The sequence below is a fragment of the Arvicanthis niloticus genome, chromosome 11 (genome assembly GCF_011762505.2).
Source record: "Arvicanthis niloticus isolate mArvNil1 chromosome 11, mArvNil1.pat.X, whole genome shotgun sequence".
Taxonomy (NCBI): Eukaryota; Metazoa; Chordata; class Mammalia; order Rodentia; family Muridae; genus Arvicanthis; species Arvicanthis niloticus.
Genome location: NC_047668.1, coordinates 37,404,238 through 37,430,369, shown reverse-complemented (window position 1 = coordinate 37,430,369; position 26,132 = coordinate 37,404,238). Strand labels below are relative to the sequence as shown.

The window sequence follows — 26,132 nt, the reverse complement described above, 5'->3', positions numbered from 1 at the left end:
ATCACACATCCTCGGAGACCTATGTCGAGACGCCCCCTCCTTCCTACTTTGCTGCAACAGCCTACCTGATGTCCCCCACACATGTATCTGCTAAGTGGCTTGATTCATGACTTCCTTTTGTTCTGTGACTACAAAGGTACATATACAAGTGCTTCCATGTTGGAACAAGTTATTCAAGGTGACTTAAGTCCACATTCCCAGGCCATGGCCACTTACACTGGCTTTGAATAAACTATCTTTTCTTCTATTCCCTTTGAGGTAGAGCTGCATCTTGCACTGATGATCGTAAAAACCTGGTTTGCATGAAAAGCCGACAGAAAGAATCTTTTGTCAAACCATCTCAAGCCTTCGGCAAAAATACTCTACAGCACTTCTCTTCCAAGTGAAGTGCAATCCATTTTCTTTTCTACTCCAGGAACACAAAGGTTTTTCAGTATAATGTAGAACTGACTGACGAGAAACTGAGCAGGTGAAGAGCCAGCACCCGTGTGCCGCTCTGGGGCGTGGGTGTTAGTTTGAACTCCACTTCCCATAAGGTACAAGTGAGGAAGACAGGTTAACTTCGAGGAGGCAGAAAGAAAACAACAGCATCATAGTTGACTCGGGGCAGAGGCTCTACGTGCTGTGGGTGCTCCTAAAGCCAGCTGGCCAATGAATGCCCTACTACTTCATGGTGGCTTCAGGAAAGGACCTGAGTAACTGAAGCCAGGATGAGGAGGACAGATCACAGAGCTTCCAGATTTGACCTCACTGAGGGTAACCCTGATCAATCATGTTTTGAGACAGGGTTTCTCTGTTTAGTCCTGGCTGTCCTGGAGCTCCCTCTGTAGACCAGGCTGGCCTCAAAATCACAGAGATCCTCCTGCCTCTGTCTCCTGAGTGCTGGGATTAAACCACCAGGTCTGGCCTGGGTCATGTTCCTTAATGGCCTACACCTGGAGAAGATGCTCTTTCACTGTGTAACACTCCCCAGCATGGCCTACACCTGGAGAAGATGCTCTTTCACTGTGTAACACTCCCCAGCACCTGCAGACACTTAGCATTCTCTAACCTTCCAGTGCGTTTGACAACTAGAGTAAACCCCTTCCTCAAGTTCCTAAAGGCACTCTCTCTGGGGAACAATTAGGTTAAGGCCTCCTGCCCTGCCATCCGATGCATTCCATCAGGTTAGAGGAAAAGAACAGGGCAAACAACAGAGACTGGAAAGCGCTGAAGGCCAGCTCGCTGCTACAGGAAGTAAGAAGTAGGCAGGGCCCACATGCCTAAGAAGCACATTAAGAACATTTTGCTTAGGAGGCTGCAATTATAGCTGCTGTCAGGCCTAGTAACTAGGAAAGCCAGACTTAATATAATACAGGTCTCTCTGTTATACACATTTCTAGAAAGAGATTGCATGAAGTGAGTTATGGACAAAGAAACACTCCTCATCTTACCTGAATGTTGTCAAACTTGAGGCCAGGCATAGTGAGGTTCTCCTTGTCTATGAATACAGTGCCATATTGCTGGGTTGCTACTGACATCAGGACTTCTCTGGTCGCCTGACTGGGAAGCCATGCGTCATTCCTCCGGTCCATCTCACTCATGCTCAGGGCTGTGGCGAAGGGGTCATCACTCCCAGCAAACACAGCCTGGATCTGTGAGAATGGCTTTGGAGATTCAGGAACATCCAGAGGGGCCCGAGAAACACCTGATTCTGATCTCTCCATCCTTGTAGAGTAAGATGGGCTGGTGGAATCTGGTGACTTTTCTCCTACAGGGGCAGCGAGTGAAGACAGCTTTTCTGGAACTGGGGAACCTGCGTTGGGATTACTGACTGAAATGAAAGTAGACGTTGTGAAGGAATCAAAGAAGTCAGAGGCCAAGGAATTAGAGCTCATTGTATCTCCAAAAAAGGTACTCAGGCTGGGACTGGGCTGGACCATTGGAGGAGGGGTCTTGGCTGACGTCTCACTGGTGCTACTGAAACTGGGAGATTTCACCATCTGGGACTCGAAACCATCCTGTAGAAACAGGTGTGTCTGGGAGGGAGTGGAGGCGGCCTGGCTGAAGATGGTGCAGACGGGCAAGGGCTCGTCTTTAGAGGAGGACTGACTGGAGGACACTTCTGAGGTCTGCTCTTCTGGGGGCGCGAGGCTGTCCTTAGGCCCCACTTCCTCCGTGCCAGCATTCTCCAGTGCAGGCATGCCCGTCACATCTTCCTGTGTTGAGTCTTCTTTCAGAGAGGCTCTGCTATCAGGCGTCATGTCTGAGATGTCTCTGGGAGTATCGTCTCCGTCAGTTTCACTGCCATTACTCAGAGTGTCCACCACTTCTTTGTCTGGGCTACCGGGCAATCTGTGATCAGTGGCAGCTCTGGGGGGCTCCCCAACATCCTGTAGACAGCCGAGGTCGCCCACGTCACCCTCACTGTTGTTAGGAGAGTCGGAGATGAGCACGCTCTCCATCATGTGCTCATTAAGCTTATCTCCCAAGTTGTGAGAACTTTCAGATGTGGGCTCGTTCTCTTCAGATGCAAACTCATCTCCACCAAGATCTATGGTCTCCTCGTGGTACAACGGCTGGCTCTCCACCTCCCCAGACACAGGCTCCAGGGTGTTTTCAGGACCCGCCAGGGCTGGAGGAGACGTCTCACTTGAGCTCTGCTCACCATCTTTAGCTGTTTCCATGTTGTCTAAAAATAGAGACAGTAACGAATCACACCACTGTTTTATTTCAAGTGTTGGTAAATAACTTGCTTCTCTTTTCTGAGAGAGGATCCCATGTAACCTGGGTGGACTTGAACTCACCACCTCTGCAGTTCTGAGACGTAGGCTGTGCTACTTTTATCTTGTCGAGCAATGGAACAAACGTTTAACAGTTCCACATCCAAATGGCGCAAAATTAGAAGCTTCTCTTTTTCTAGTTTACTTATTTTTTATTAGGATAAAAAAAAAATCACATAAAATTTACTAGCTGCCATTTTTAAGTGCTCAGCTCAGCAATGTTTAGTACGTTCTCATTATTGTCCAATTGACCTCCAGAATGTTAGTCATATTGCAAAACATATACCCATTTAATAACGCCCTGTTCTCATACGTAGACAACCACTATCCTATTTCCCATCTTTTCTATTTCCTGGGGACCTCAAGTAAGTGGAATCATAAAGCATTCATCATGACATCCTTGGTCCACTGCAATATATAGTGTATCAGTAAACAAGTGCTGTCTGCTCTTACTGTGAAGCTGGGATTCAGCCCCACCCTCATTTCAGGCCAAACCACGTCTACCTCATAGTGTCCTCCAAAGGCTCTTATCTGGGTACCGAGAACAGCAACATATCTTGAGAGTACAAACAAGCTCTTGAGAACAGCTAGAAGGTAACCACTGGGAACAGACAGTTGTGAAGCTTATCCACGGAGACTGCTCTGCTCAGGACCCTCCACTCAGAACTCCAGCACGACTGCTGCTTCCCCAGGAGACTCTGGGGGATGTTGTGAGCACCAATGTGCTCCCTCTTTCAATCAGGCTGCTGTAGTTGGCTATTGTGAGGCCTGACTGCATGAGGTTTTGCTGTCTACTGGTTGCTGCTTCAGTCTACTATGTGCTATTTGCTTGCCTTGCTTCCTAAATGCCCACTCATCTGAACTGGAAAGCAGAGCCTCCGTAGTTCATTCTCTACTGTGCAGAACGCCCATGCTGTAGCATGAATGGGCTTTCCTTCCTTTTGACAGGTGAATAACAACAGCACTGCAGGTGTGTGGCAGTTGGTTCATCCATTTGCCTCTTAAACAGATATCTGGCCTCTAGCAACTGTGCACAGTGCTTCTGTGAACAGAATGTGTGGGTGTACCTCTGAAACTCTAGTTTTAATTCTTTGGTACAGCACATTTTTATTTCAGTGCCCAGAGAGCTATGTGGTAGATCACGGCCATCACATTTTGCTTGTTTGTCTTTAAAGACAGGGTTTCTCTGAGTAGCCCTGCTTGACCTGGAACTCTGTAGACCAGGCTGGTCTCGAACTCAGAGATCCACCTGCCTCTGCCTCCTGAGTGCTGAGAGTAAAGGCGTGCGCCACCACTGCCAACAGTAATCACCTCTTATTTTCAGAAGGAACTGTAGTTTTTCTCCTGCAATTTTCCCATTCTCTGCAACAGCGTACGCACACTCCAATTTCACTATACACTGGCTGGGTGATACTTATTTTTTGTGTTTACTTAGCTTTTTAATATGTGTGAGAATTTGTTTTTATAAATCAAGGTCTTCGGTAACCTAAGCTGGCCTTAAATTTGTTATGTAGCCTAAGATGGCCTTGATCTGGTGAACCTCCTGCCTCTACCTCCCAAATGCTGAGAGATACAGGCTCAGCACCAACACCTTGTCTTACGATGTATTTATTCATTTGTGTATTTATGGTCAGAGGACAACCATCTGGAAGTACTCTTCTTCCATCCTGTGGATCCTGTGGGATTCAGCTCAGGTTATCAGGATTGGTGGCAGACACTGAGACATCCTGTCAACCCCTTCTTTTAGTTTTTAGACTCTATTCATTCTTTTTCTTTTGACAGAGAGGGGTGTCTCCTTATTTAGCCCAGACTGACCTCAAACTTAAAATCTTCCCCATCACAATCTCCTGAACGCTGGACTTACAGGAATGAATCACTTTGCCCACAGAACACGACTTATTCTTCAGTGCTCAGGTTATGTCTAAGGCATTCCATCCTCTATCTCGTCACCCAGACTTTGGCTTACTACAGTGCTTCACTGTTGGGGATATAACACACCGAGGACGACAGGAACAAAAGTTGGGGCAAAACAAAAACATAGCATGAGCACTGGTGAGGTAATTCGGGCACCTACTAAGCATACTCATGAACCCGCACTTTTTACACATAAAACCGAGGCCACGAGGGTGTGTACCTTGTCCAAAACCACAGGGAGCACACAGAATTGGCTAAAGCCCAAAGGAGTCAGCCCCTACTGGGGCTGCTCTGCGTGGCCGAGAGCGGTGATTATGCGAGGACGCCACCCTCCATGGGAAGGTCGAGTGTCCCGGCGACCCTCCTCACAACCACCCGCTCCTCACCTGCCACCCGCCCCTGAGGTCGGGTCACCCACAGGCGACAAGGGTCGGAAGAGATGATGGAAAACCGGAAATAAACTCAAGATCCAAGGTCCCGAGCGCTTGTGCGTCTGCGTGCGTTGGCCACTGAGCCCCGACTTCCGCACATGCTCAGTTCGGGAGCTGCTAGCTCTCCACTAGAAGCTGGACGCATTTCCGGCTCTAGTGCTGTGGGCGGGACCTGAGGCCAAAATGTGTAGAGGACAAGAAGCATGGTCCTGGAGATTGAAGAAAATCATCTGTCCTTGGGCCTGTCATCAACCAAGGATGTTTTTTCCTAGGACTTTGTCTTTGTGCTTGTTGGTTCTCCACATTTCCCACCTTGTGTCTGTGGCAGTGTGTGCTAACATCCATAAAGTTGCTGGGAGGGGTAAGGAGTCAAGAGTCAGCCTTGCTTGCTGAACTGATGGTTGGTTGAGAACTGTTCTCAACTCAAGGACCTTGATTTCTTGATTTTCTGTGTCACATTTCTATGACAATGTAAAAAACATAGCTCTCATCTCAAAGGGGAGAAGAATTTATTATGGAGCCAATGGTGAATGACTATAGCTTGGGAACATAGATTCAGGTCACCTTAGATTCTGTCCTACATGATAACAACTCGATGAAGCTTTACAGTAACAGCAAAAAATATACACGTCTCAAGCACACTTTGGAAGCAGTGGATAGGTGGGTTCCCAGCAAAGCAGGGACCGCTTTGCTGTAGGCCTCAGGTGCTATCTCATGACTTTCATAGCTTTATTAGTGGAAGCTAGTCACCAGAGGTTTTATCAGAAAGTCAATGTAAGCCACAGGTGGGCAATGGGTGACTACTAAGGGGGCTAATGGTAGCATCACAGAAACTACTGTCATGAAGGTCAGTCAAGAGAAACTGGCAACAGTCACAAACACATAAGAAACGTGTGTGTAGATCCATAACTCCATAGAATCAGGACAGTTAATTTCCTATAGTACATTCTTATCTTGCAGTGTTTTTCATACCTTCCGTCTCTGAGAGCTCTGGGCAGTATAGATCGTGGGCTTAGTTGTGTCGCTGTGCAGGACTAGGTGATCATGTGAAATGCTCACCGCTCTCTGTAGCTCACTGCTCACCTACACCATCACCACCGTCTTAACTCGAGCTTCTAAGAGCCTGATTCTGAGGTTGGATCAAAGGTCCTGCCAGTGGGTTGGGCAGTGCCCTGGTGCTCAGGACCACGGTTTAGGAGTAAAACTCGGTCAACCATAATGCCAATTTAACTGTTCTCTTTAGGGCTTAGGACTCAAGCGCTCCAGGGAGCAGCAGCTCAGGAGCGTCAGAGCGCCGCTCTGCTGGCCGTCCATTCTCTCAGCATTTGTTCCTGGCCCCGCCCTCCATCCCAGGATCTCCTGCGGCTGCAGGCCCCCATGAAAGCTCGAATGAGCATGCGCAGAATAAAGGCACAGCTGCTATTGGCCACCGGGAGGAGCGTATTGATGACGCGACGAAGAAAACAGGAAGTGAGCCATCAGGGAGCCGGTCTGGGGCTCGTAGTCCATTTTTAGGTGGCGAATGAATGGTTTCTGGCTGATCCCTGGTGAAGCGGGACTAGGGCTCTGAGGCTTGAGTACCTGGGCAGGCAGAGTATCATGGAAGACGACGCCCCAGTGATCTACGGGCTGGAATTCCAGGTGAGCATGGCAGAGTTTGAGGGTCGGTGCCGCCAGTGCCTGGCCCTCACCAGCGAGCGCGCTCACTCAGTCTGGTTCCAAGGATTCTGGGCTTCAAGTCCCGGATTTGGGGAGAGGGGACGCGCGCGGAGTGTGGCCGAGTGAGGCCCAGGGCTGGCATGGACGGCAGAGGGTGAGCACTCGGTCCCGCAGGTGGCTTCATTACACTCGCACTTCTGGGATCTTGAGTAGCAAATTATTGAGCATTGAGGCGTGTGTTGGATACTGCCCAATCCAAGAGCGGCAAAGCGGGACTTCATGGGGGGTGGGGAGGAGTGCTGGCTGGGTGGTGTTATGAAGCATTTTGCTCACTCAGGTTGGGAATATACTTGCGTTTTTCCTTATGAACTTTTTATTTCAATAGCTATTAAATGCATTACATATTCTAGTCACTAGTGGGATGGGGGTTTCCATCTCCCAGGGAGTTCTTCAGACCTAGACCTTGATTTGATAAGAATTCACTGGAAACTTCTGCTATTCTCAACGCCTTACTGAGTACCCAGAGCTCCCATGCTAAGAATCGGGTATGCCTGTTCTACACTCCTTGCCTTTGACTCTTGTCTGTTCCTGTCATTTTCTTTGTTATCCTGGGAATGACATCTGAAATCTAGATGGGTTCAAGTCCAGTGTAGCCTCATTGCCCTCATTCCTGTCTTTTGTGAACCTTCCATAAATAATAAAATCCTTAGACATTGTGTGTCTTTGATCACAGATCTGTAATGATTACTTTGTGGGGTTGCCCTTGACTTCTGATGGGAGGAGAAAGTCAGCTCTATACAAGTGATTCTATATACCCATTTTTCAGATAAAGAATGAGGATATGGATGCATAGAGGTATCATATGGTAGGGCTAAGGTCAGACAATGAAGGACAGAGTGAGGATATGCCTAGATATCTGTACTGAGCCTGTTGAGGGTATTTACCCTCTGGGATATCAATGTATTTACTTACAAAATGAGAAGAAAAGTGTGGAATATGTTCAGAGTCAATTTTTAGTGTTTCTTTTGAAACCTAAGTACAAATGGAAGTTACTGGAAGATATTCCAGTTCATTTCAGGGAGGACTGTCCATGGACTGTGATCATTTATAAGTGAGATGCATAGCCCCAGTAGTCAGTGTAAGCCTCTAGGTTCAAAGTGGGCAGGCAAGCCTGACTTTACTGAGACAGCACACACATATGCTCAGTGAGCTGTGTTCAGATTGCTCTGTGTACTACCAAGAGACAGGCTCCAAGCTCAGGCATGCCTGATGTATGATGCAGAATGGCAGAAGCAGACAGGGGGACATTGACTTAAAATCTGCACAAAGAATCGACAGACATTAAGACACAGAGTTAGGGCACAGCAGTCTTGTGCTGGGGAGAAGGTCAGTGGGAGCTTCAGAAGCACCGTTGGGAGGACACAGGGAATGCTGCAGGGCCTATGCCAGAGTCAGCATACTGCGTCCTGAGGAAGCCTGTATGCTTGAAGGTTCCCACAGATGTGTGCTTTTCAGAGGGTTTTTTTTTTTTTTTTTTTTTGATTTATTTTTATTGTGTGCATATGAGTGTTTCTCTTGGATGCATGCATGTGCTCCACATGGGTGCCTGGTGCCCAGGAAGGTCAGAGGAGGGCTCTGGATTCCTTGGAATTGGAGTTCCAGATGGTTGTGAGCCACCGGATGTGGGTGCTGGCTCCCCTCCATGAGCAGCAGGTCACTCTTAGTGGCTGAGCTGGCTTTCTAGCGTGTTATTGACTTTCATCTTCATGGTTACTTACACGAACAGTTTTCTAAATTTTGGGTAGTCCCTGATTACTGGGAAGGGATTGCCATGCTCCATCTAGCTTCTTTACTGACAGTTCTCTAGAAGCGTCTTGTTCTTGTCAGCATGTGATTGTCTTGGTAGGATGGCTTCATCAGACCGGGGAGTTCCCCTGTGTCAGGCTATGGAGCAGTCAGAGCAGCATGGCGCTACTTACCTCCGGCCTTCTACTCTCATGGCATTGTGGTCATAGTGTAGTCCTGGTAGCAGCTGTTCAGGCTTTTCTTTTGTTTTCCTTCCCTTTCCCTTTCCCTTTCCCTTTCCCTTTCCCTTTCCCTTTCCCTTTCCCTTTCCCTTTCCCTTTCCCTTTCCCTTTCCCTTTCCCTTTCCCTTTCCCTTTCCCCCCCCCCCTCCCCCTCCCCCTCCCCCTCCCCCTCCCCCCCCCCCCCCCCCTCCCCCTCCCGCTCCCCCGCCCCCCCCGAGCCCCCTCCCCATCCCCCGCCCCCTCCCCCTCCCCCTCCCCATCCACCTCCCCCTCCCCCTCCCCCTCCCCCTCCCCCTCCCCCTGCCCCTGCCCCTGCCCCTTCCCCTGCCCCTTCCCCTTCCCCTTCCCCTTCCCCTTCCCCTTTCCCCTCCCCCTCCCCCTCCCCCCCCTCCCCCTCCCCCTCCCCCCTTCCCCTTCCCCTTTCCCCTCCCCCTCCCCCTCCCCCCCTCCCCCCTCCCCCTCCCCCCTCCCCCTCCCCTTCCCCTTCCCCTTCCCCTTCCTTTCCTTTCTTTCTTTTTAGATTTATTTTTATTTTCTGTGGATCAGTGTTTCACTTGCTTGTATGTCTGTGCACTACATTTGCTCATAGAAGCCAGAAAAGCATCTCAGATCCCTTGGAGCTGGAGTTACAGGTGGTTGTGAGCTACATTTGGGTGCTAGGAATTGAACCGAGGTTCTCTGTAAGTGCAACAAGTATTCCTTACCCCTGAATCATCCCATCTAGCCAGGCCTTCTTTCTTTTGAGATAAGTTTTGGTAACATTTTCCTGGTGGAATCTATTTATTATTCAGTTGATAGATGTCTTAGCTAGCTTGTTGTCCTCCCATCTCCACCGTCTTTCCCCCAATCCAAGACAGGGTTTCTCTGTGTAGCCCTGGCTGTTCTGGAACTCACTCTGTAGACCACTCCAGTCTTAAACTCAGAGAAACGCATGTCTCTGCCTCCTACGTGCTGGGATTAAAGGCATGCACCACTACCACAACTACCTTAGCCACAACTAGCTTAGCCTGCTTTTCTATTGCTGTGATAAACACCACGACCAAAGGGGACTTGGGGAGGAAAGGCTTAATTTCATCTCATTAGTGCATTATGAAGGTCAGGACTCAACAGGACAGTGGAGGCAGGAACTGAAACAGAGACAATGAAGTAATGGTACTTACTAGCTTACCCTCGAATTCATGGCCAGCTATCTTTCCTGTATCTCCCAGGACCACCTACCCAGGGTGGTACCAATTGTTCATCAAGAAAATGCACCTCAGACTTGCCTAAAGGCAAATCTGATTGAAGCATTTTGTCAGTTGAACTTCTTAGGTAACTCTAGCTTGTGTCAAGTTGATAAGAAACGGGTCAGGACATCAAGTAATTACCTAGTGCCTACTGTATGCTAGGCCTTTTGTGTGCACTGGATCACAGCACAGGTGGAAAGAGACAAGTTCAGCTCCTGTGCATTCCACTCACCATGCCCAGGGGAGAGCTGTGTCTGTGGACTGGGTTTGTAGGTTCAGTTGATCAGCTGGTTTTTGTGGTACTGGGATGGAATCTGGAGCCTCCTGCATGGTAGTCAAGTGCTCTACCACCAAGCCACAGCTTGTTTAAAAATTCATCAGGTGGCTCTTTAATATAAGTATTTTATTCTTTTTTTCTTCCTTCTTTCCTTCCTCTGCTCCTTCAGTCACCTGCCCTCCATCACTTTTACTGGCTTACTCTCCTGCTGCCTTGGTGAGGAGGTTTGTTCAGAGTCTGCTGACTGCAGGAAAAGGCTAGCCTGGACCTGTTCTTTGGTAGAGTACAACCCCTTCCGCTTTGTTTCTCTTTCTAAGTTAGCATTACCCTTTCAAGGCTACTGCTTTTAGCTGCCATCGGCTGTCTGCTGTGTAGTTAACCATGTATTTCAAACTTTAGTAAGCAGCCAAATAAGATGCTTTGATCTGATGCCATGGTCTCCTTAACGTCCTGGTGACCATTTTCTGCCATTATTTTGGTCCCTCATTAGTTCCAGTTTCTGTTATTGGTTTGGCTTACTTCATGGAGACCAGTGACTAGAAATCTCATAAAAAAACATGCGAAAGCCTGTCTGTATGAGAAGGAGAGGACACATGGAATTAAGAAAGGTGGCTGCAAGGGCTGGAGAGATGGCTCAGTTGTTAAGAAGACTGACTGCTAAGCCAGGCAGTGGTGGCGCACACCTTTAATCCCAGCACTTGGGAGGCAGAGGCAGGTGGATTTCTGAGTTCGAGGCCAGCCTGGTCTACAGAGTGAGTCCAGGACAGCCAGGGCTACACAGAGAAACCCTGTCTCGAAAAACCAAAAAAAAAAAAAAAAAAAAAAAAAAAAAAACCCACAAAAACCAAAAAGACAAAACCCAAACAAAACAACAACAACAACACCCACTGACTGCTCTTCTAGAAGTCTTGAGTTCAATTCCCATCAACTTCATGGTCACTCACAACCATCTGTAATGGGATCTGATACCGTCTTCTGGTGTGTTTGAAAATAGCCACAGTGTACTCACACAAACTAAATACATAAATAATTTTAGAAAGAAAGAAAGATGGCTGGTATTCTAACTACAACCACATATGTTACCTGATTTAAAGCTCTAGAGACAGCCAGACCTAAGATTGGTTTTTCTTATTGTTGATTGTTTTTTTCTTTTATAGCTTTGGGACTAAAGCTGAGTCATTTAATGTCTTTAGTATCTTTATCTATTGAATGGCAATGGCATCCATACGTCTCCCCATGTTCATTACAGAAGTAGGCGAGTAAACCAAGACAGCTTGTGGAAATGTTTGTGACCTGTTAGAAGAACTTGATCTTGGGGCTGGAGAGATGGCTCAGTGGTTAGAAGTACTTATGGTTTTCCAAGGATACCAGTTTGTTTCCTAGTACCATCTTGAGTAACCCCCAGTTGCCTGTAACTCCAGAGGATCTGATGCCTTGCTCTGGTGAGACAGGCACCCCTACACATTTGGCTTACTCTCAGAGACGCACTCACATATATGAATAGACATTTAAAAATAACTTGGACTTAGAATGGGCTCAGTGGAACCTGTGAGACTCTCTTTCTGGCCAGACCAAACTGCTAATGCAGGTCACTTAATTTTGGTTGACTTCTTCCATAAGTGATGATACTTAATCCTGTTTTCTACCCAGTGTTGAACTAGAGGGTGATTTTGTTAAGTGCTAACTTGTTACTGTGTTCTGTGCAAGTGTCTTCAATACTTACTCCTATATCAGTTTGTCTTTTGATCTTGTAAAGTTTTTTCTTCTCTTTGCTAATGAAAAGTCTGGGCCGCAGACAGCAAGAAATCTGACACCAGAAGGCTAGAATGAACAATCTTAGTAATTCTGCCTGACAACCTCTCCTGAAAGTGAGAGGGTCTTAGTTTGAACATTCTTGAGTCTTTTGCAGACACATTTCATATTTGTTTGTGACAATGATTTTACTTATCTGTTTTTCTAAAAACTAAGCAAACAAAAACAACTATGCATTGTATGAGATTGAAGTAAATACCTCCAGGTCAGTAATGCCATTTGGAATTCTGGCTTCTTGCTCTCTGAGCTCCATTTTCTTTCACCTCTGGGACACCTTTCCAGGGTACCATAAGTAGCATGCATGAGATGAGAGGTGACGTGTATGTCTGCCTACACCCAGGAATGTCGTCTGCATTCTGGAGTTCCTCCTCCTTCTATTCCTCCTATTCCTCCTCTTCTTCCTCCTTCTCTTCTTCTTTTGGATGGCTGCTACTAGAGGTTGCTTAATTTTGATTTCCTTCTCCCCCACACCCCCTTCTCTTCTCCCTCTTGCTCTGGCCCGGATTTCCTTCTTTTTTAAAATGATGATATTTGCATATCCTCTTTTTTGCCTAATGTTGAGCCAGAGGTGATTTTGTTAAATGTTTTCCTGTTACTGTGGTCTCTGCCAGTGTCTTTGATACTTAATACCATGCTAGTTTGTCTTCCAATCTTTCTAGCTGTTTGCCTTCTATAGTGGTGACTCTACGCCTCGAACTTCTTGGACACTTTGATGGCACCTGTAGAGCAGGAGACACATACATGTATCAGCCTCTTGTCATCAACTTGAAATGCAGAAAAGACTTTTAATGTGAAATAGTCATTCTCTCTCAGTTGGGTCCTTTCCCTGGTCCTATTTTTGTGTACTCTAGGTCTTGTATCATTTGTGTGACCTCTAGTTGCATTTGAAGGTCTTTGTGTACTAATGTAAAGGTGGAGCCCATTTCCTATTTTCTTCCCACCAGGGTGAACCTAAGTTCTACCTTGGTGACCACCTTCTTCCTTTCAACAGTCAGTGTGGCCTAAACTAGGTTTTTTAAGGCACAAAATGCTCAAAGGTTCTGAGGTGTTACTGATAGGCCCCAGTTTTGGTATGTGTCTGTGCAGATTTCTAGATCCAAAAAGGATTAACCATTTCACAGACTTGTTTAAGGCTATCCAAATGTCCATCCTAGTGTGCAGAAGGGGAGGCAGGAGTGGACACGCATCCCTAGCCTGCTTTGTCTGTTGAGTAGACGATCACTTTTTCCAGATGTTAGCTTGTGTGTGTCACCCTGGATGGTAGTTCCTCCATTTTACTTAAATACACTATCAGTTGAGTTTTTTGTTGCTGTCCCTGGAGAAGGGTGGAAACACAGAGGCAGTATGGTTGGTCTTCTGAAATCTAAAATTTGTACCAGTTGTGAAAGCAGTGCAAGCAGTACAGACTAGATGGTCAAGACAGCCGTTAAATGCTTTCTCTTACTGATTTTCAAAGAAAAAAAAGAAGGAAAAAGTAAAAAATAATTAAATCTATATCTATATAATCTAAAAAAATAGTAAAAATACAAAAATAGTCAGTCTCCTGTGAGAGAGCCACTGTGGACAGTGGTGAGCTTGGTGAGGGAGGGGCTTCCTGTTACTGCTTGTTGGGAGCCAACTTTAGTAGAAAGCGGCTAGATCAACTTTGCAGCCATCTGGAACCATATACCCTGATGAAAGACTTGGTTGTCAAAAGCCTATAACAGCTGAAGCACACTCTGATAAAGATATTGTTTATCCCACATAGCTTGTTTTGCTGTTTAGTGACCTCAGCTGTATGGTGCACGTGGTAAAGTGTTTTCACCTGTGTTCTCCTACTTGTGTATATAAATACCTCAGAATTCCCTTCAATAAGGGAGACTTGAGAAAATAGAAGAGACTGAATCACACCCTGTCTTGTCTCCATTCTTCGTGTCTCTTGCCCCAAGAGCCACACTCTCTCTTGACCAGAGCACTTAGCATCAAAGTGTTGAGGCAAAAGTGTTGAGGCAGAATGTGGGCCTCAACAACTGCTGTGACAAATTACAGAAATTTAGAGGCTTCTACCTTTCCCTACGTGAGAAGCCCCACACAGGCCTCTATCCACTAAAACCAATTCACTAGGGTTTTTGTCACTTTGGGGTGGCTCTATGTGAGCATCTGTAGCCCTTTCCTTTCCACTATCCAGTGGTACCCACATTCCTGGGCACATAGCTCCTTCCTCCATCTTTAGAGCCAGCAACAGCTGCCTGAATCTTTGTAATTATCTGAGTCTTTCTTAAGCTACTGATAGTGTTATTGGAGGCTTACCTTACTGAAAACCCAGTGTCTGAGAGAAGTGTTAAGGATAAAGAACATAAAAGGAAAAGAGGGAGGCAGCTTTGCTCACAAATCAGCCTGTCTCATCCAAAAGGACCATAGAAGGAATGATGAGGAGAGAAGCTAAGAAATGGAGGAATATCCATGTCTTTTCTGAGAATGAGGAGATGTTCCAGGAACACAGGGTGTCCTCCTTCTTCCTTCCTTCCATGATCTGGAGTGTCTAGTCATAGGCATGGCTGCTTAAGAATCTTTAACTTTGAAGTAGGAGAAGAGAGACTAGGTCAAGTAAGCCTCATACTACAGTGAACAAAATACTTATTAGTGACCAATGTGTCTGTGCAAAGCATAATAGTATTTGGCCTAAAGGCAAGGCTGCCAAGGAGACCAACACCAAACCTCTTGTCCTGCTCTAGTCACCCATGGAACGCCTCAAGTAAAGAATAACTTCTCAGTAAAAGTGGGCCAGGAATCTTGTAACCACACACAGCAGAACTGTTATCTCTGGCAAACTAATAATGTGTGGTTTAGCAGCGTGACCTCCAGATTGGTTGGTCTCTCCTTCTCAATATCTGAGGGACGGTCTCATTATGTAGCCCAGGATGGCCTTGAACTCATGACCCCTGTGCTTGGGATCATGAACATTCAGTGCCACATGCAAGTAGGAGCAAATGAAACTGGAGGGTTGCTTGAGATTCCCCCCTGTAGCTCACTTCTAACTCTGCTTTATTTCCATGTGTCTGTGACTGCAGCTACAAAAGCTGTCCTGGTTTTGAGCACAAGTGTGAATAACATCCTGGACATTCTCCCTCCTCCAGTTCTTGACTTAGTGGAAGCTGCACAGGTCCTTCACTGTGTGTATGAACACACTTATGTATCTAGGAATCAGGATGTAGACATGTTTAATGAGCCATTATTGTCCCTGCAGCAGGAAGTAAGGTGTAAGTTACAGGGTCTTGGCCTGGGTCCTGGTAACAATTGCACTGAAAGAGCTGAGCTACTTTACAAGCTTGAAGCACCAGTCAGAATTGGGGAGTCTTTGCTTTCTCAAAGTGGGAAACTTAAAATCTTGTCTTTTATTATGAGTGCTCTAAGCACAGTTGCTGCAACTTATGCTGACCTAAGTTTCCTAAACTTCACCTTCAGGTGAAGCTTCTGAGCTTGGTGGTTGCTGGCATCTCTTAGTTGGGTCCTACGGCTGGTGGTGGCTTCACTTGCAGAGGCACTTTGCCTGAGGCCATTCCACTCTCCAGAGACAACTTGCTCAACTGGGGTGCTTGGTACAAAGCCTAGCCACTTGAATGACAGGCCTCTGTAGCAAATGCCACTTTTCCAGGTACACACACCTTAAGGGAGAGCCTGTTTCCTAGAGAATGGGCCGTTTGGATTTTCTGCCCTTTTCCATTCTCTTTTGCCCCTTTGGTTTTGTCTTACTGTGAAATGACTTAGTTTTGAATGGAGGTTAGGTTTCTGCATGATAACTTTGGAAGTTCCCTTCCTCTGGAGGACTTACTGCTGGCAGTTTTCCCCAGCCTGGGAGCAGTTGTCTGTTTGTCAGATCAAGGATTGAGAGCATGCAGTTTGAGTTTGTACCAGGCCTCTTGTTACAATTCTGCTCCCCACTGCTGTGTCCCCATGTGGTGAGATCTGTCCCAGCATTTTGGTGGTTGGCCCTGCCCATGCATGTTTGGATTCTAAGCCTCCTATCCTGTCCCAGCTTCCCTCAGACTTAAACCTGCAGGGCAAAGTAGGCAGATCTTGGGCTTCTTGACACACTCTGCTGCCTTGAGGCAGACTGTATTTTGCATTGCTTTTCTAGTTCTCTGCAGGGAACTTGGCTTAAACTACCTGCATTGCATCGCTGGAAGCCTTTTCTGTTGTGTTGTTTTGATGAAGTATAATTTGTTGAACCAATCTATTTATTGCTGACATGGCGGTTTTATTGCACAACTTAACTATCACTGTGTAAATAATTTGTATCTTTATTGCTTAGATTAGTGCCCACTTAGAGTTATTTCACGTTCAGATTTGAAGTGCAATTGTGTTAGGAGTGTGGAGTCGCCTCTAGACACTGCTGATTTATCCTTCATCTCAGCAGATGAGATAAGCCGACTTTTCTGTCTATTAAGCCTAACTTCATAAATGTGTATGCATTTCCTCCTTCCTCAGGCACGTGCGCTAACACCTCAAACTGCGGAAACAGATGCCATTCGCTTCTTGGTTGGGACGCAGTCTCTTAAATATGATAATCAGGTAACTATTTTTGACAAATGTATACATGTTAATTACGAAGCTTATTCTTAGTTTCATATCCATCTTGCTCTTGATTTTTTCAAACAACATTTAAAAAAATTTAATGCCACACAAACAGAATTTTCATTAGATTTAAATATATATTTCCAAGTCGTAACTATTACCCAACTATGTATAATGATTGATTACAATAATTTAAATAGTCAGTTTACTGTTTCTTTTTTATGTATGTTCATGGTATATGTACGTGTGTTTGTGTGTGTATAGGTGCATGTATATGTGTATGTTAGTAGTTGACTTTGGGTTTTTTCTTCAATTATTTTTTTCTCCCCTGTTTCTCTCTCTGTCCCTGTCTGTATCTCCTCTCCTCTCCTCTCCTCTCCTCTCCTCTCCTCTCCTCTCCTCTCCTCTCCTCTCCTCTCCTCTCCTCTCTCTCTCTCTCTCTCTCTATATATATATATATATATATATATCCCTGTATGTGTGTATGTTTGTTTGTATGTGTAAGTAACAGAGTAAGATATCTTACCCTGTAGCCCAGCTAGCCTGGAACTGTGTACATCAAAGTGGCCTCAAACTCTAAGAGCTCTGCCTGCCTCTGCCTCCTGAGTGCTGAGATTAGAGGTGCATCTCCATGCCAGGCAGTGCCTTGTACACTTAGCTCATTAAATTTAGAGCACATTGATTTGGCCAGGTTCATGAACTCCAGAGATTTGTCTAGTTCTACCTCACTGGTGCTAGGATGATAGGTTTGTGTCATCATCCCTGGCTTTCATATGGGTGTGAGCAACCCAAATTCAGGTCTTCATGATCATGCAGCAAACAGTTTAAAGACTGTGTCATCTTCCTCAGCCCTGCTAGTTGCTTTTGTAGTTTGCTTTGTTTTTGTGGTGACATAGCCTTTACTGTATAAATGATTAAGAGGCAGTCTGGGGACATGATCATTGGGCCATTTCTCACTGCTCCTAATACTGTGTGTAATTAAGCCTGGAACAGGTTATGATTCCATTTCAACAAGAAGAAACCCATTTGCTTCTGTGGACACTGCAGTGGACACTTAGAGGATCTGGAGTCACTTTGTGGCTTAGTACTAATCGAATGACCTTTAACAAATGGATTAACTTTGCTGGACTTCATTTTCCTTATTATAAGAATAGAAATAACCATGCCTGCTCTATGGATCTCACAGAGAGACTACAAATATCATGAAAATTACATTATCCTGGACACTGGGAAAAGGTTTGTAAGGCCTTGTTAGTCATGGTAGAAGGCCTCTGTCCAGTTGATATTTTCACACAGGAAATAGCATTAAAAGCCATTGACAAATAGTGGTGCTGGGTAGGCACAATGAAACTGTTACTCTTGCATGCTGCTGAGGAGTTTAAAAATGGCACAGTCATTTTTAGGTAGACCTTCTGTAAGTGAACATTTCTGTTACTTAACCTGCAATTTCTGTATCTAAAACTTAGGAAAAGCTTTGTATATAAATAATACTAACTACAATGGTACTCGGGAAAAGTGGTCAGAATATGAAAATGTGCAAATGTTAGGTTGGACAGTAAAAAAATTTTATTTTGAATAGTGACTCAGGCTCTCCCCGGCCCCCCCGTTCAATCACCCTAATGGGCTAGTATTCATTCTCTGTGCTCACATGCTCAAACTCACACTCAGACACATACATATAATGAATAAATAGGGGGCTGACAAAGTACAATTGAAAAATTTTCTTAAGTGAGTGGGTGAGAGATATGGAGAGATGGCTCAGAGTTTTAGATCACTGGGTGCTCTTCCAGAGAACACGGGTTTGGTTCACAGCACCCATATGGTAGCTCACAACCATGGGTAGCTCTCATTCCAGGAAATCTGATACCCTTTTCTGACTGATTTGGGTACTAGAAACATACAGAAACACATTCAGGAAAAAAAACCACTCATACATACAAGATAGTTTCTTCAAAAAAGATGTGTGTTTGTGGTCTCTGAATCTACCATAAAAAGGATATGTGGAAACTCTCAGTGTCCTTGCCAGGGTTTCTGAGCCTGATCTTTCCCAGCTGTGCCCATGTGATCCCTCTCCCTTCCTTCTTCCCTAGCTTGGAAGCAGCTGTTGCGTCCGCTCCTACCCCTTCTCTGGGATATGTGCCTTCAGTGTAGGCTCCTACTGTACAGTTCGCATTGGTTCTTTTCTCTGTCTGCGTTTCTCCGATTTATTCTTGTCTACTGTGATACATGCTGGGCATTTTCTGAGGACTAAGAACTGTTTAATGCCTGTCACCCTGTCACTAAATAGTTGTCACAGATGACTTTATGTTGAGGAAGGTCAGACATCTTGGCAACAATTCTTTTATTGTTTTGGATTTATTTATATGTGTATACATCTCTGTGTGGGTATGTGCCTGTGAGTGCAAGAGCCTGAGAAGTCCAGTTTTTTTTGCAAGAGCAGTACATGCTCTTAATGACTGACCTGTCCTTCTAGTGCCCATGCTTATTTCTAATATAAAAAATACATTTGTTCATTTTACAAGGAAATCTTATAATGTTCTAGGTTTTCTTTGACATTTGTTATATTTCTAGGCCATCAAATCTGATATTTGTTTCTCCTATGGAAATGATAATATCCAGGCTCTTGTGCCTGGAGCTCATTCTGTGATTTGCCATAGTGGATCCCTTGGGCTTGTTGGGCTAGATATCAGGGAGGTCTGGCTCAAAACCCATTGTGAATTTGTCTGCTAGAGGACTTGAAGCTAATTCCCTAGAGCTTTCCGTAGGCCTTTGCGTCACTGTCGTAGGGTTTCCATTGCTGTGAAGAGAAACCATGACCAATTCAACTCTTATAAAGGATAACATTTAATTGTGACTGCCTTACAGGTTGAGATTTTGAGTCTATTATCATCAAGGTGGGAACCAGGATTGATGCTGGTTACTTTTCCTGGGATTGTATACCCAGTATCCTTGGGATTCATGTCCTGGGGTAGACCCAAGGGTATTCATGTACATAGGGAGACATACTAATATGCCTAATTAGCATTGGAAAACTGTAATGTATTTAATAATGTGCCATTTCTTATTTAAGTTTATAGCCAAAAGATGAAAACTGGCTTTAGTTAAATAGATCTAGAAATCAAATTCTGTAAACTTATAAATGCTGAAGTAAGAGCCCAGAAGGTCTTAGTGACTCACTTATGGTAATAGCCAGGAAGTGTCAGAATCCAGGCTGCATCCCAGGTTTTCTGACTCATGTGCTGGAACAAAACAGACTAGTGTTTTTAGTGTCACCGACTTTAATTAGGATTGAGAAAATTAGTGAGACATGACCATGAAAATGGCCAGCCTTGTCCAGCCTTAGCCCAGGAGGGCTGTCATTATCACTGAACTATGAGTTGAGAGCTGGCCGTAGTCAGAGGGCTTCAGACAAGGAGAACTAGTGAGTGGCTGGAGGAGTCACATTGTGCAGCTGGGGCAGTTCTGTGAAAGACTGGGAAAGGCAGCACTGGTTGTGAGGATCCCTGGGGACACCGCTGGAGCCTAGCACTCTTAAGCCTTTGGTAGCCTTTGGTAGGTGTAGGTGTGGGTGCTGTACCTGTGTGTACCTGTAGAGGGAGGGGTGGGCGTTGGGTATCATCTTTAATCACCCTCCACCCTATTGAGACAGGATTCCCTTATTGTACTTTCCCCATTGGCCAACTGTGGGGTTCCACTGTGTTGGGGTTACAGATGCATGTAGTCATACCTGGCTTTTTAGTGGGTTCTGGGGATCTGAACTCAGGTCCTCATGGTTGTTTGGCAAGCACTTCCCTTACCAAGCCATCTCTCCAACTCTGATTTTATTTATTTATTATATGTGTGGAAGGCAGAGGACAACCACAGGAGGCAAAGCTTTCCTCCCCCATCTAGGTTCCAGGGGTCAAATTCAGGTCATCAGATGTGGTGAAATCTACGAATCATCTTGGGGGACCCTGCTTTTGACTCTTAACTTTTTGAGATAGGACCTCACTGTATAGCCCTGGCTGGCTTAGTACTTGCTATTAGACCAGACTGTCTGTGAACTCGCAAAGAGCTATCTGCTTCTACCTCCCAAGTGCTGTGGATTAAAGGCATGTGCTGTCATGCATGGCTGAAAAAGTTCTATTGTATTTAAAAATTTTTGTGTGCATTGAGGTGGGAGAGAACACATGCTACCCACTTTTGGTTTGTTGTTTTGTCCAGTATCTGCAGCCTTCAGCACCCTTACTGTGTCTGGTCTCTGTTACCTTAAATTTCTCATCTGCTCTTGAACTGAGCCTGAGGGTAGAGAGACACTCACAGACACTGTTTTAAAGGGTGGTTGTGTCCTAATCTCTTCCATAGGGAAGGGTACCTATGTGTGTTGGGTTTGTTTGTGCTAACTGGCCTGGTTAGCGTTATATGTGGCTGGCACTGGCTATCTTAGAATTCCACACTGATAAGTGTAGAAGTCTCCTGAAGAGGAGGGAGAATGCTGGTTAAGCAAGGGGCCTTCTGAGGCTGGACCACATAAACATGTTAGCTATTATGTAAACACTTTAATGTTGTTCTGGTAGCAAAAGTAACACATATTAGTCGTTAGAAAAACCATTAAAAATGCAAGCACAGAGATTCAAAGGCAAAGGTTGTGGCCCCCACCTCTGGGATGAGTGAGTCCTTTTGTTCCCACTTGATCAGGGACACTTGTACTTTTTAAAACAAGAATGGGTGTCATGTTTAATGTCTATCTCCTTAAATCTATATTATGGACAACTTTCCATGCTGCTAAATAGTCTACCAGGTACTAAATACTAAATAGCTTCATGGGCTTCTACCACAGCCAAGTACTAGCTGAACGCATCCCAGGTATCGAGGTGGCTTGGACTCTTTCATTGCAGTAATCAGTGCCACTGGAACGCTTTCTTGGAAGAAATCTGTGCAGATCCACGTTATTTTCTTAGAATATGTGTATTTTAAAAATAAGTGTTTTCTACTGGCTTGAAGATAGAACAGAGAGAATGAGTGTGAAAATCATTTCAGTTTCTCTAATTTTTTTTTCCAGAAAAGCATGGAAATGGCATAGTTAACCTTCTCCCTTAGAGACCTAAATTTAACACTGTTATAATTAATAGTGTAGAGTCGTAGGTGCTGATATGTTGGCCTCATTTTTAAATAAACCAAAAAATGTGCTAAAATACAGTCTCATCCCATCTCAGTCACTGTTCCCTTGAGTAGAATCTTGCCCATCATAGAGGGTCTAGGCAGAGTTCACCTGGTCTCCACTGGACAGCGGCCTCCGTGGTCACCCTTAGTGAGCAGCAGCCTCATGTTCAGTCTGGACCTCACTGGGCAGCAGCCCCATGTTCAGTCTGGACCTCACTGGGCAGCAGCCCCATGGTCTCTCTGGACCTCACTGGGCAGCAGTCCCATGGTCACTTTGGACTGTTTCACTTCCTGTCGTCCCTGCAACTATAGACCAGATCTGAGAATTTGGCAGGTTAACACTAACGTGTCCTTACCCCCAAGCCTCTTGAGAGTAGAGGTTTTAGCACCTTAGGAGTTTAGACTGAAGAAGACCAGCTGGCAGCATTCTGCAGCTTGGTGCTGTGGAAGCACTGCAAGGGGGCTTGCCACTCTGCCTTCTGGAAAGGGTTGGTGAGAACCAAGCTGCAGGGGTGTGTACTGTTCAAAGGTGTAGCTGTCATTTTGTTTTCACTCGGTTCTTTATAGTCATGGTGCTTATTAAGGTGCCAAGAAAACCATCCGAGATGCTGATTGTCCTTTGCTTGCATTTGTAGATCCACATCATAGACTTTGATGATGAAAATAACATTATAAATAAAAATGTCCTCCTCCATCAAGCGGGTGAGATCTGGCACATCAGTGCCAGCCCTGCAGATAAAGGTGTGCTGGCCACCTGCTACAACAAAAGTAAGTGCCATGCTTATTGTTGTGTCTGTGTCAGCTGGAGGTGTCATGTGAGAGTGGTTTTATATTGCTAATGGGTCTATGTGTAGAAGATGGTGCCATCTCCTAGGTGCTGTCCGTTCACACTGTGACACTGGGAGTGCACGTCTGTGCTTCAGAGTTGGTTGCTGTTCCAGGAGCACTGCACCGAGGGCTCCTGTGTGTGGGAGGTTCTTTGCTCTGGTGGGAGCCATGCCACCACAGGCATGGGGTGGAGCAACTTGCCTCCTTCCTACTGTCTGATGTTGAGGGCATAGAGTGTCATCAGCTGCCATGTCGTCCTCTCTGGCAGCAGTGGTGTTGTGTATGCATGTTAGTTGTGTATCCATGTGCAGTGGTGTTGTGTATGCATGTTAGTTGTGTATCCATGTGCCTGGCAGGCCTCTACCTGCCAGCCTTGTGCTCCAGTCTCTGGGACCTGCAACACTTCTATCAGACAGTTAGTGAGCTGACCTCACTTCTCCTTCAGTTTTCCTTGCTCTGTCTTTGTGATTTTCCTGATGGTGGTTTCAGGGGAAAACCTCATCTCATGTCACAGAGTGGATCACTTTCTGATGGTTGGCTCCCAGGAAGCCTACTTCTAGAACCTTTTGGTTAGACTCTGCCTCCATAGAATTCTCTATGTTCACTTGTTTCTGTTGCACTTCAAGCCAACCTGTCTTTATTTTTAAATATAGTCTCTTATTCCTGGTATTAAAAAATGTTTGATGAAAGGTCTTTTCCTTCCATAATTAATTGAAACTTTTCTTTCTCCCTCCTTTCTCCTTTCTTCCCTCCCTCTCTGCCTCCCTCCCTTCCTTCTCCTCCCTCCCTCCTCCCTCCCTCTCTCCCTCCCTCCCTCCCTTCCTTCCTTCTTTGTTCCCTCCCTCCCTCCCTCCCTCCCTCCTTCCCTCCTTCCCTCCCTCCATTCCTTCATTCCCTCCTTGATAGGGACTTCTATATAGTTCAAGTGGGTTTTGAATTCCTGACCTTCTTGCCTTCCTCCCAAATGCTTGGTTACAGATGCCTGCTGATATACATCTCTTACTTTTAGCTTTTTACATGGTGTTACTCCATTTGTTTAAGACATTTATATTGAATTTCCCTGCCTTAGTGCATATTTTATATATATATCAAAGCAGACCTGGCCTCCAGGGTCTCTCAGAATCCCTCAGTCTCTACCTGGCATACCCAGGGCCTGGGTTGCCCTTCCCTATATAATCTAGACATTTTGCACCCCTCCCTTCTCTCCTTGTCTCCTTCTGTGTGTTTTATAAAAAGATAAGGAGAGAGAGAATATGTTTTGTGGAGGTGCAGTCAGGTGTGAGGAAAGGGGGTGCCTCTGAGGGCCCATGCTGAGGCATCCCTTTTCCCTGAGGGACCAGCCACACGACAGAATAGCATAGAAAAAAATTTATTCAGGGGATGGAGAGGGGAGTTGAGAGGGTAGTAGAGACAGAGAAAGGCAGAGAGAGGGAGAGAGTAGAGGAGTAGAGCCTGGCATGTGGAGAGAGATGGGGGAGGGGAATGGGGAGAGAGGGGAAAGGTCAAGAGGACAGAGGGAGAACAAGAAGGCAAGAGAAAGAAGAGGGGGCAAGCAACTCCTTTTATAGTGAGTCAGGTACACCTGGCTGTTGCCAGGTAACTGTGGGGCAGAGCCTAGACTAAATGCCAACACCTGCTCTTTTCTCTCTCTTTTCTGAGTGCATCAATCTTTCTTCCATCCCACCACCCATGACTCCCATGGCCTCAATTCTTGGGGCCAGTAAACTCGCCCAAGAGCAGCTTCCCAATAAGCCTGCCTTTAATATAATCTAATCTGACTTGAATTGGTTCATTTCATTGGTGGAGAAATAACCTATCAATAGGGAGATTGTAGCCATTCATGTTTGAAGAGAGCCAAGTTTCTGTGGGTGAAGGCAGTGGTCTTAGAAAAGTAACATTTAGACAGGTGGGTGATCTTTGTGATGAACACAAGTCAGCTGAGCTTTGGAACCTTCAGCTTTGACAGGTCCTGCTGCATTCAGCTGGTTGCATGAAGGTGAGTCCTGGTCCGTGTGCAGAGCCAGTTCTTGACCTCAGAGGCTCAGCCACAGGGCTTGCTGTTTATCCAGGGTGCACCAACTGAGGTGGTGGGTGCAGAGCTTATTTTGATGGTATATTCGGCACAGCTCCTTGGGCAGTGTTTCTTCAGATGGTGGCCTGGAACACCAGATAACTTGCCTGTCGCATATACACAGTGGTGGTCAGGCATTCCACCCAGAAAAAGCAGATGGAAGGCAGCCAGGAGCCATGGTCCATTGTGGTCTCAAGTGTTCACTGGGTGTCTGTCTGGAGTCCTCAGGGTGAAGGTCTTCTGGGTTTTATTCTCACCTTATGGTCGTCTTTCCTCCCAGGTGCACTCTATTCCCAGGCACATTGTCCTCCATCGACTAACTTTTCTCCATAGACTCACCGTCCTCCCTAGGCTCACTGTCCTCCCTAGGCTCACTGTCCTCTATAGACTCACTGTCCTCCATAGGCTCACTTTTCTCCATATACTCACTGTCCTCCCTAGGCCCACTGTCCTCCCTAGGCCCACTGTCCTCCCTAGGCTCACCGTCCTCCCTAGGCCCACCGTCCTCCCTAGGCCCACTGTCCTCCCTAGGCCCACTGTCCTCCATAGACTCACCGTCCTCCATAGACTCACCGTCCTCCATAGACTCACTGTCCTCCATAGACTCACTGTCCTCCATAGACTCACTGTCCTCCATAGACTCACTGTCCTCCATATGTTCACTGTGTTCCATAGACTCACTGTCCTAGCCACACTTCCATGCCATTCTCCAGGCTGTTCTGAGGTCAGTCTCCTTAGCTTTTGGTGTGTAAAGATGAGCTTCCCAGTCATCATTGTTCTCTCTCTCTCTCTCTCTCTCTCTCTCTCTCTCTCTCTCTCTTTTTTTTTTTTTTTTTTTTTTTTTTTTTTTTCGAGACAGGGTTTCTCTGTGTAGTCCTGGCTGTCCTGGAACTCACTCTGTAGACCAGGCTGGCCTCGACTCAGAAATCCACCTGCCTCTGCCTCCCAAGTGCTGGGATTAAAGGCGTGCGCCACCACTGCCCGGCCATTGTTCCCTCTCTCAACAGCTCTTTACTCAATTTATTGCTGTCTCCTCACATTTCCACAGTATCCCATCTGTTGGTGACCAGTGTTGAGGGACTAGCTTCACACTGCAGGCCAAGGCAGGGGCAGCCTTGCTGTGATTTCTGCCAACATGTCAGCACTTCTCAGTTCCCCCGGGGCCTTGGCGCTTGATGTAGACTAGCACCTGTTGAAGTGATACCGTTTGAGTTTATCTACATTTGTTTTTAACTTTCTTCCTTAAGTTTCCCAATTGCTGGGATCTGGAGCAGCTCCCCACTGTAGGGGTTTGCTTCCATAGTACCCACTGTACAATTTCATATACTCACCACTAAAGAGATGGGTTTTGGGGCAGCACTGTCTGTTCCCAGGCTCCAGAGTACATGCTGGTGGCTTAGTTGGTATTCTGCTGAGTCCCCTGGTAAGT

General features: G+C 46.0%; 2 protein-coding genes across 6 annotated transcripts in view; one reads left to right on the top strand and one right to left on the bottom strand.

Moving 5' to 3' along the window:
* Positions 1-5,211, bottom strand: part of Trappc12 (trafficking protein particle complex subunit 12) — a 61,546-nt gene extending 56,335 nt beyond the window's left edge. The window contains exons 1-2 of one of the 4 annotated variants that reach the window (XM_034514278.2): positions 5,063-5,211; positions 1,434-2,671 (exon numbers count right to left, since the gene is read on the bottom strand). In XM_034514278.2, the coding sequence (XP_034370169.1) occupies positions 1,434-2,666 (1,233 nt within the window). In that variant the 5' untranslated portion in view covers positions 2,667-2,671; positions 5,063-5,211. Of the gene's footprint in view, positions 1-1,433; positions 2,672-4,626; positions 4,742-4,896; positions 5,026-5,062 lie in introns of those variants that run through there. The other 3 variants (XM_076942045.1, XM_076942046.1, XM_076942048.1) reach the window with 3 other exon arrangements.
* Positions 5,212-6,555: 1,344 nt separating this feature from the next.
* Eipr1 (EARP complex and GARP complex interacting protein 1) overlaps positions 6,556-26,132 on the top strand; it is a 114,754-nt gene continuing 95,177 nt past the window's right edge. The window contains exons 1-3 of one of the 2 annotated variants that reach the window (XM_034514625.2): positions 6,556-6,748; positions 16,576-16,659; positions 22,440-22,572. In XM_034514625.2, the coding sequence (XP_034370516.1) occupies positions 6,707-6,748; positions 16,576-16,659; positions 22,440-22,572 (259 nt within the window). In that variant the 5' untranslated portion in view covers positions 6,556-6,706. The remainder of the gene's footprint in view (positions 6,749-16,575; positions 16,660-22,439; positions 22,573-26,132) is intronic. The other variant, XM_034514626.2, reaches the window with a different exon arrangement.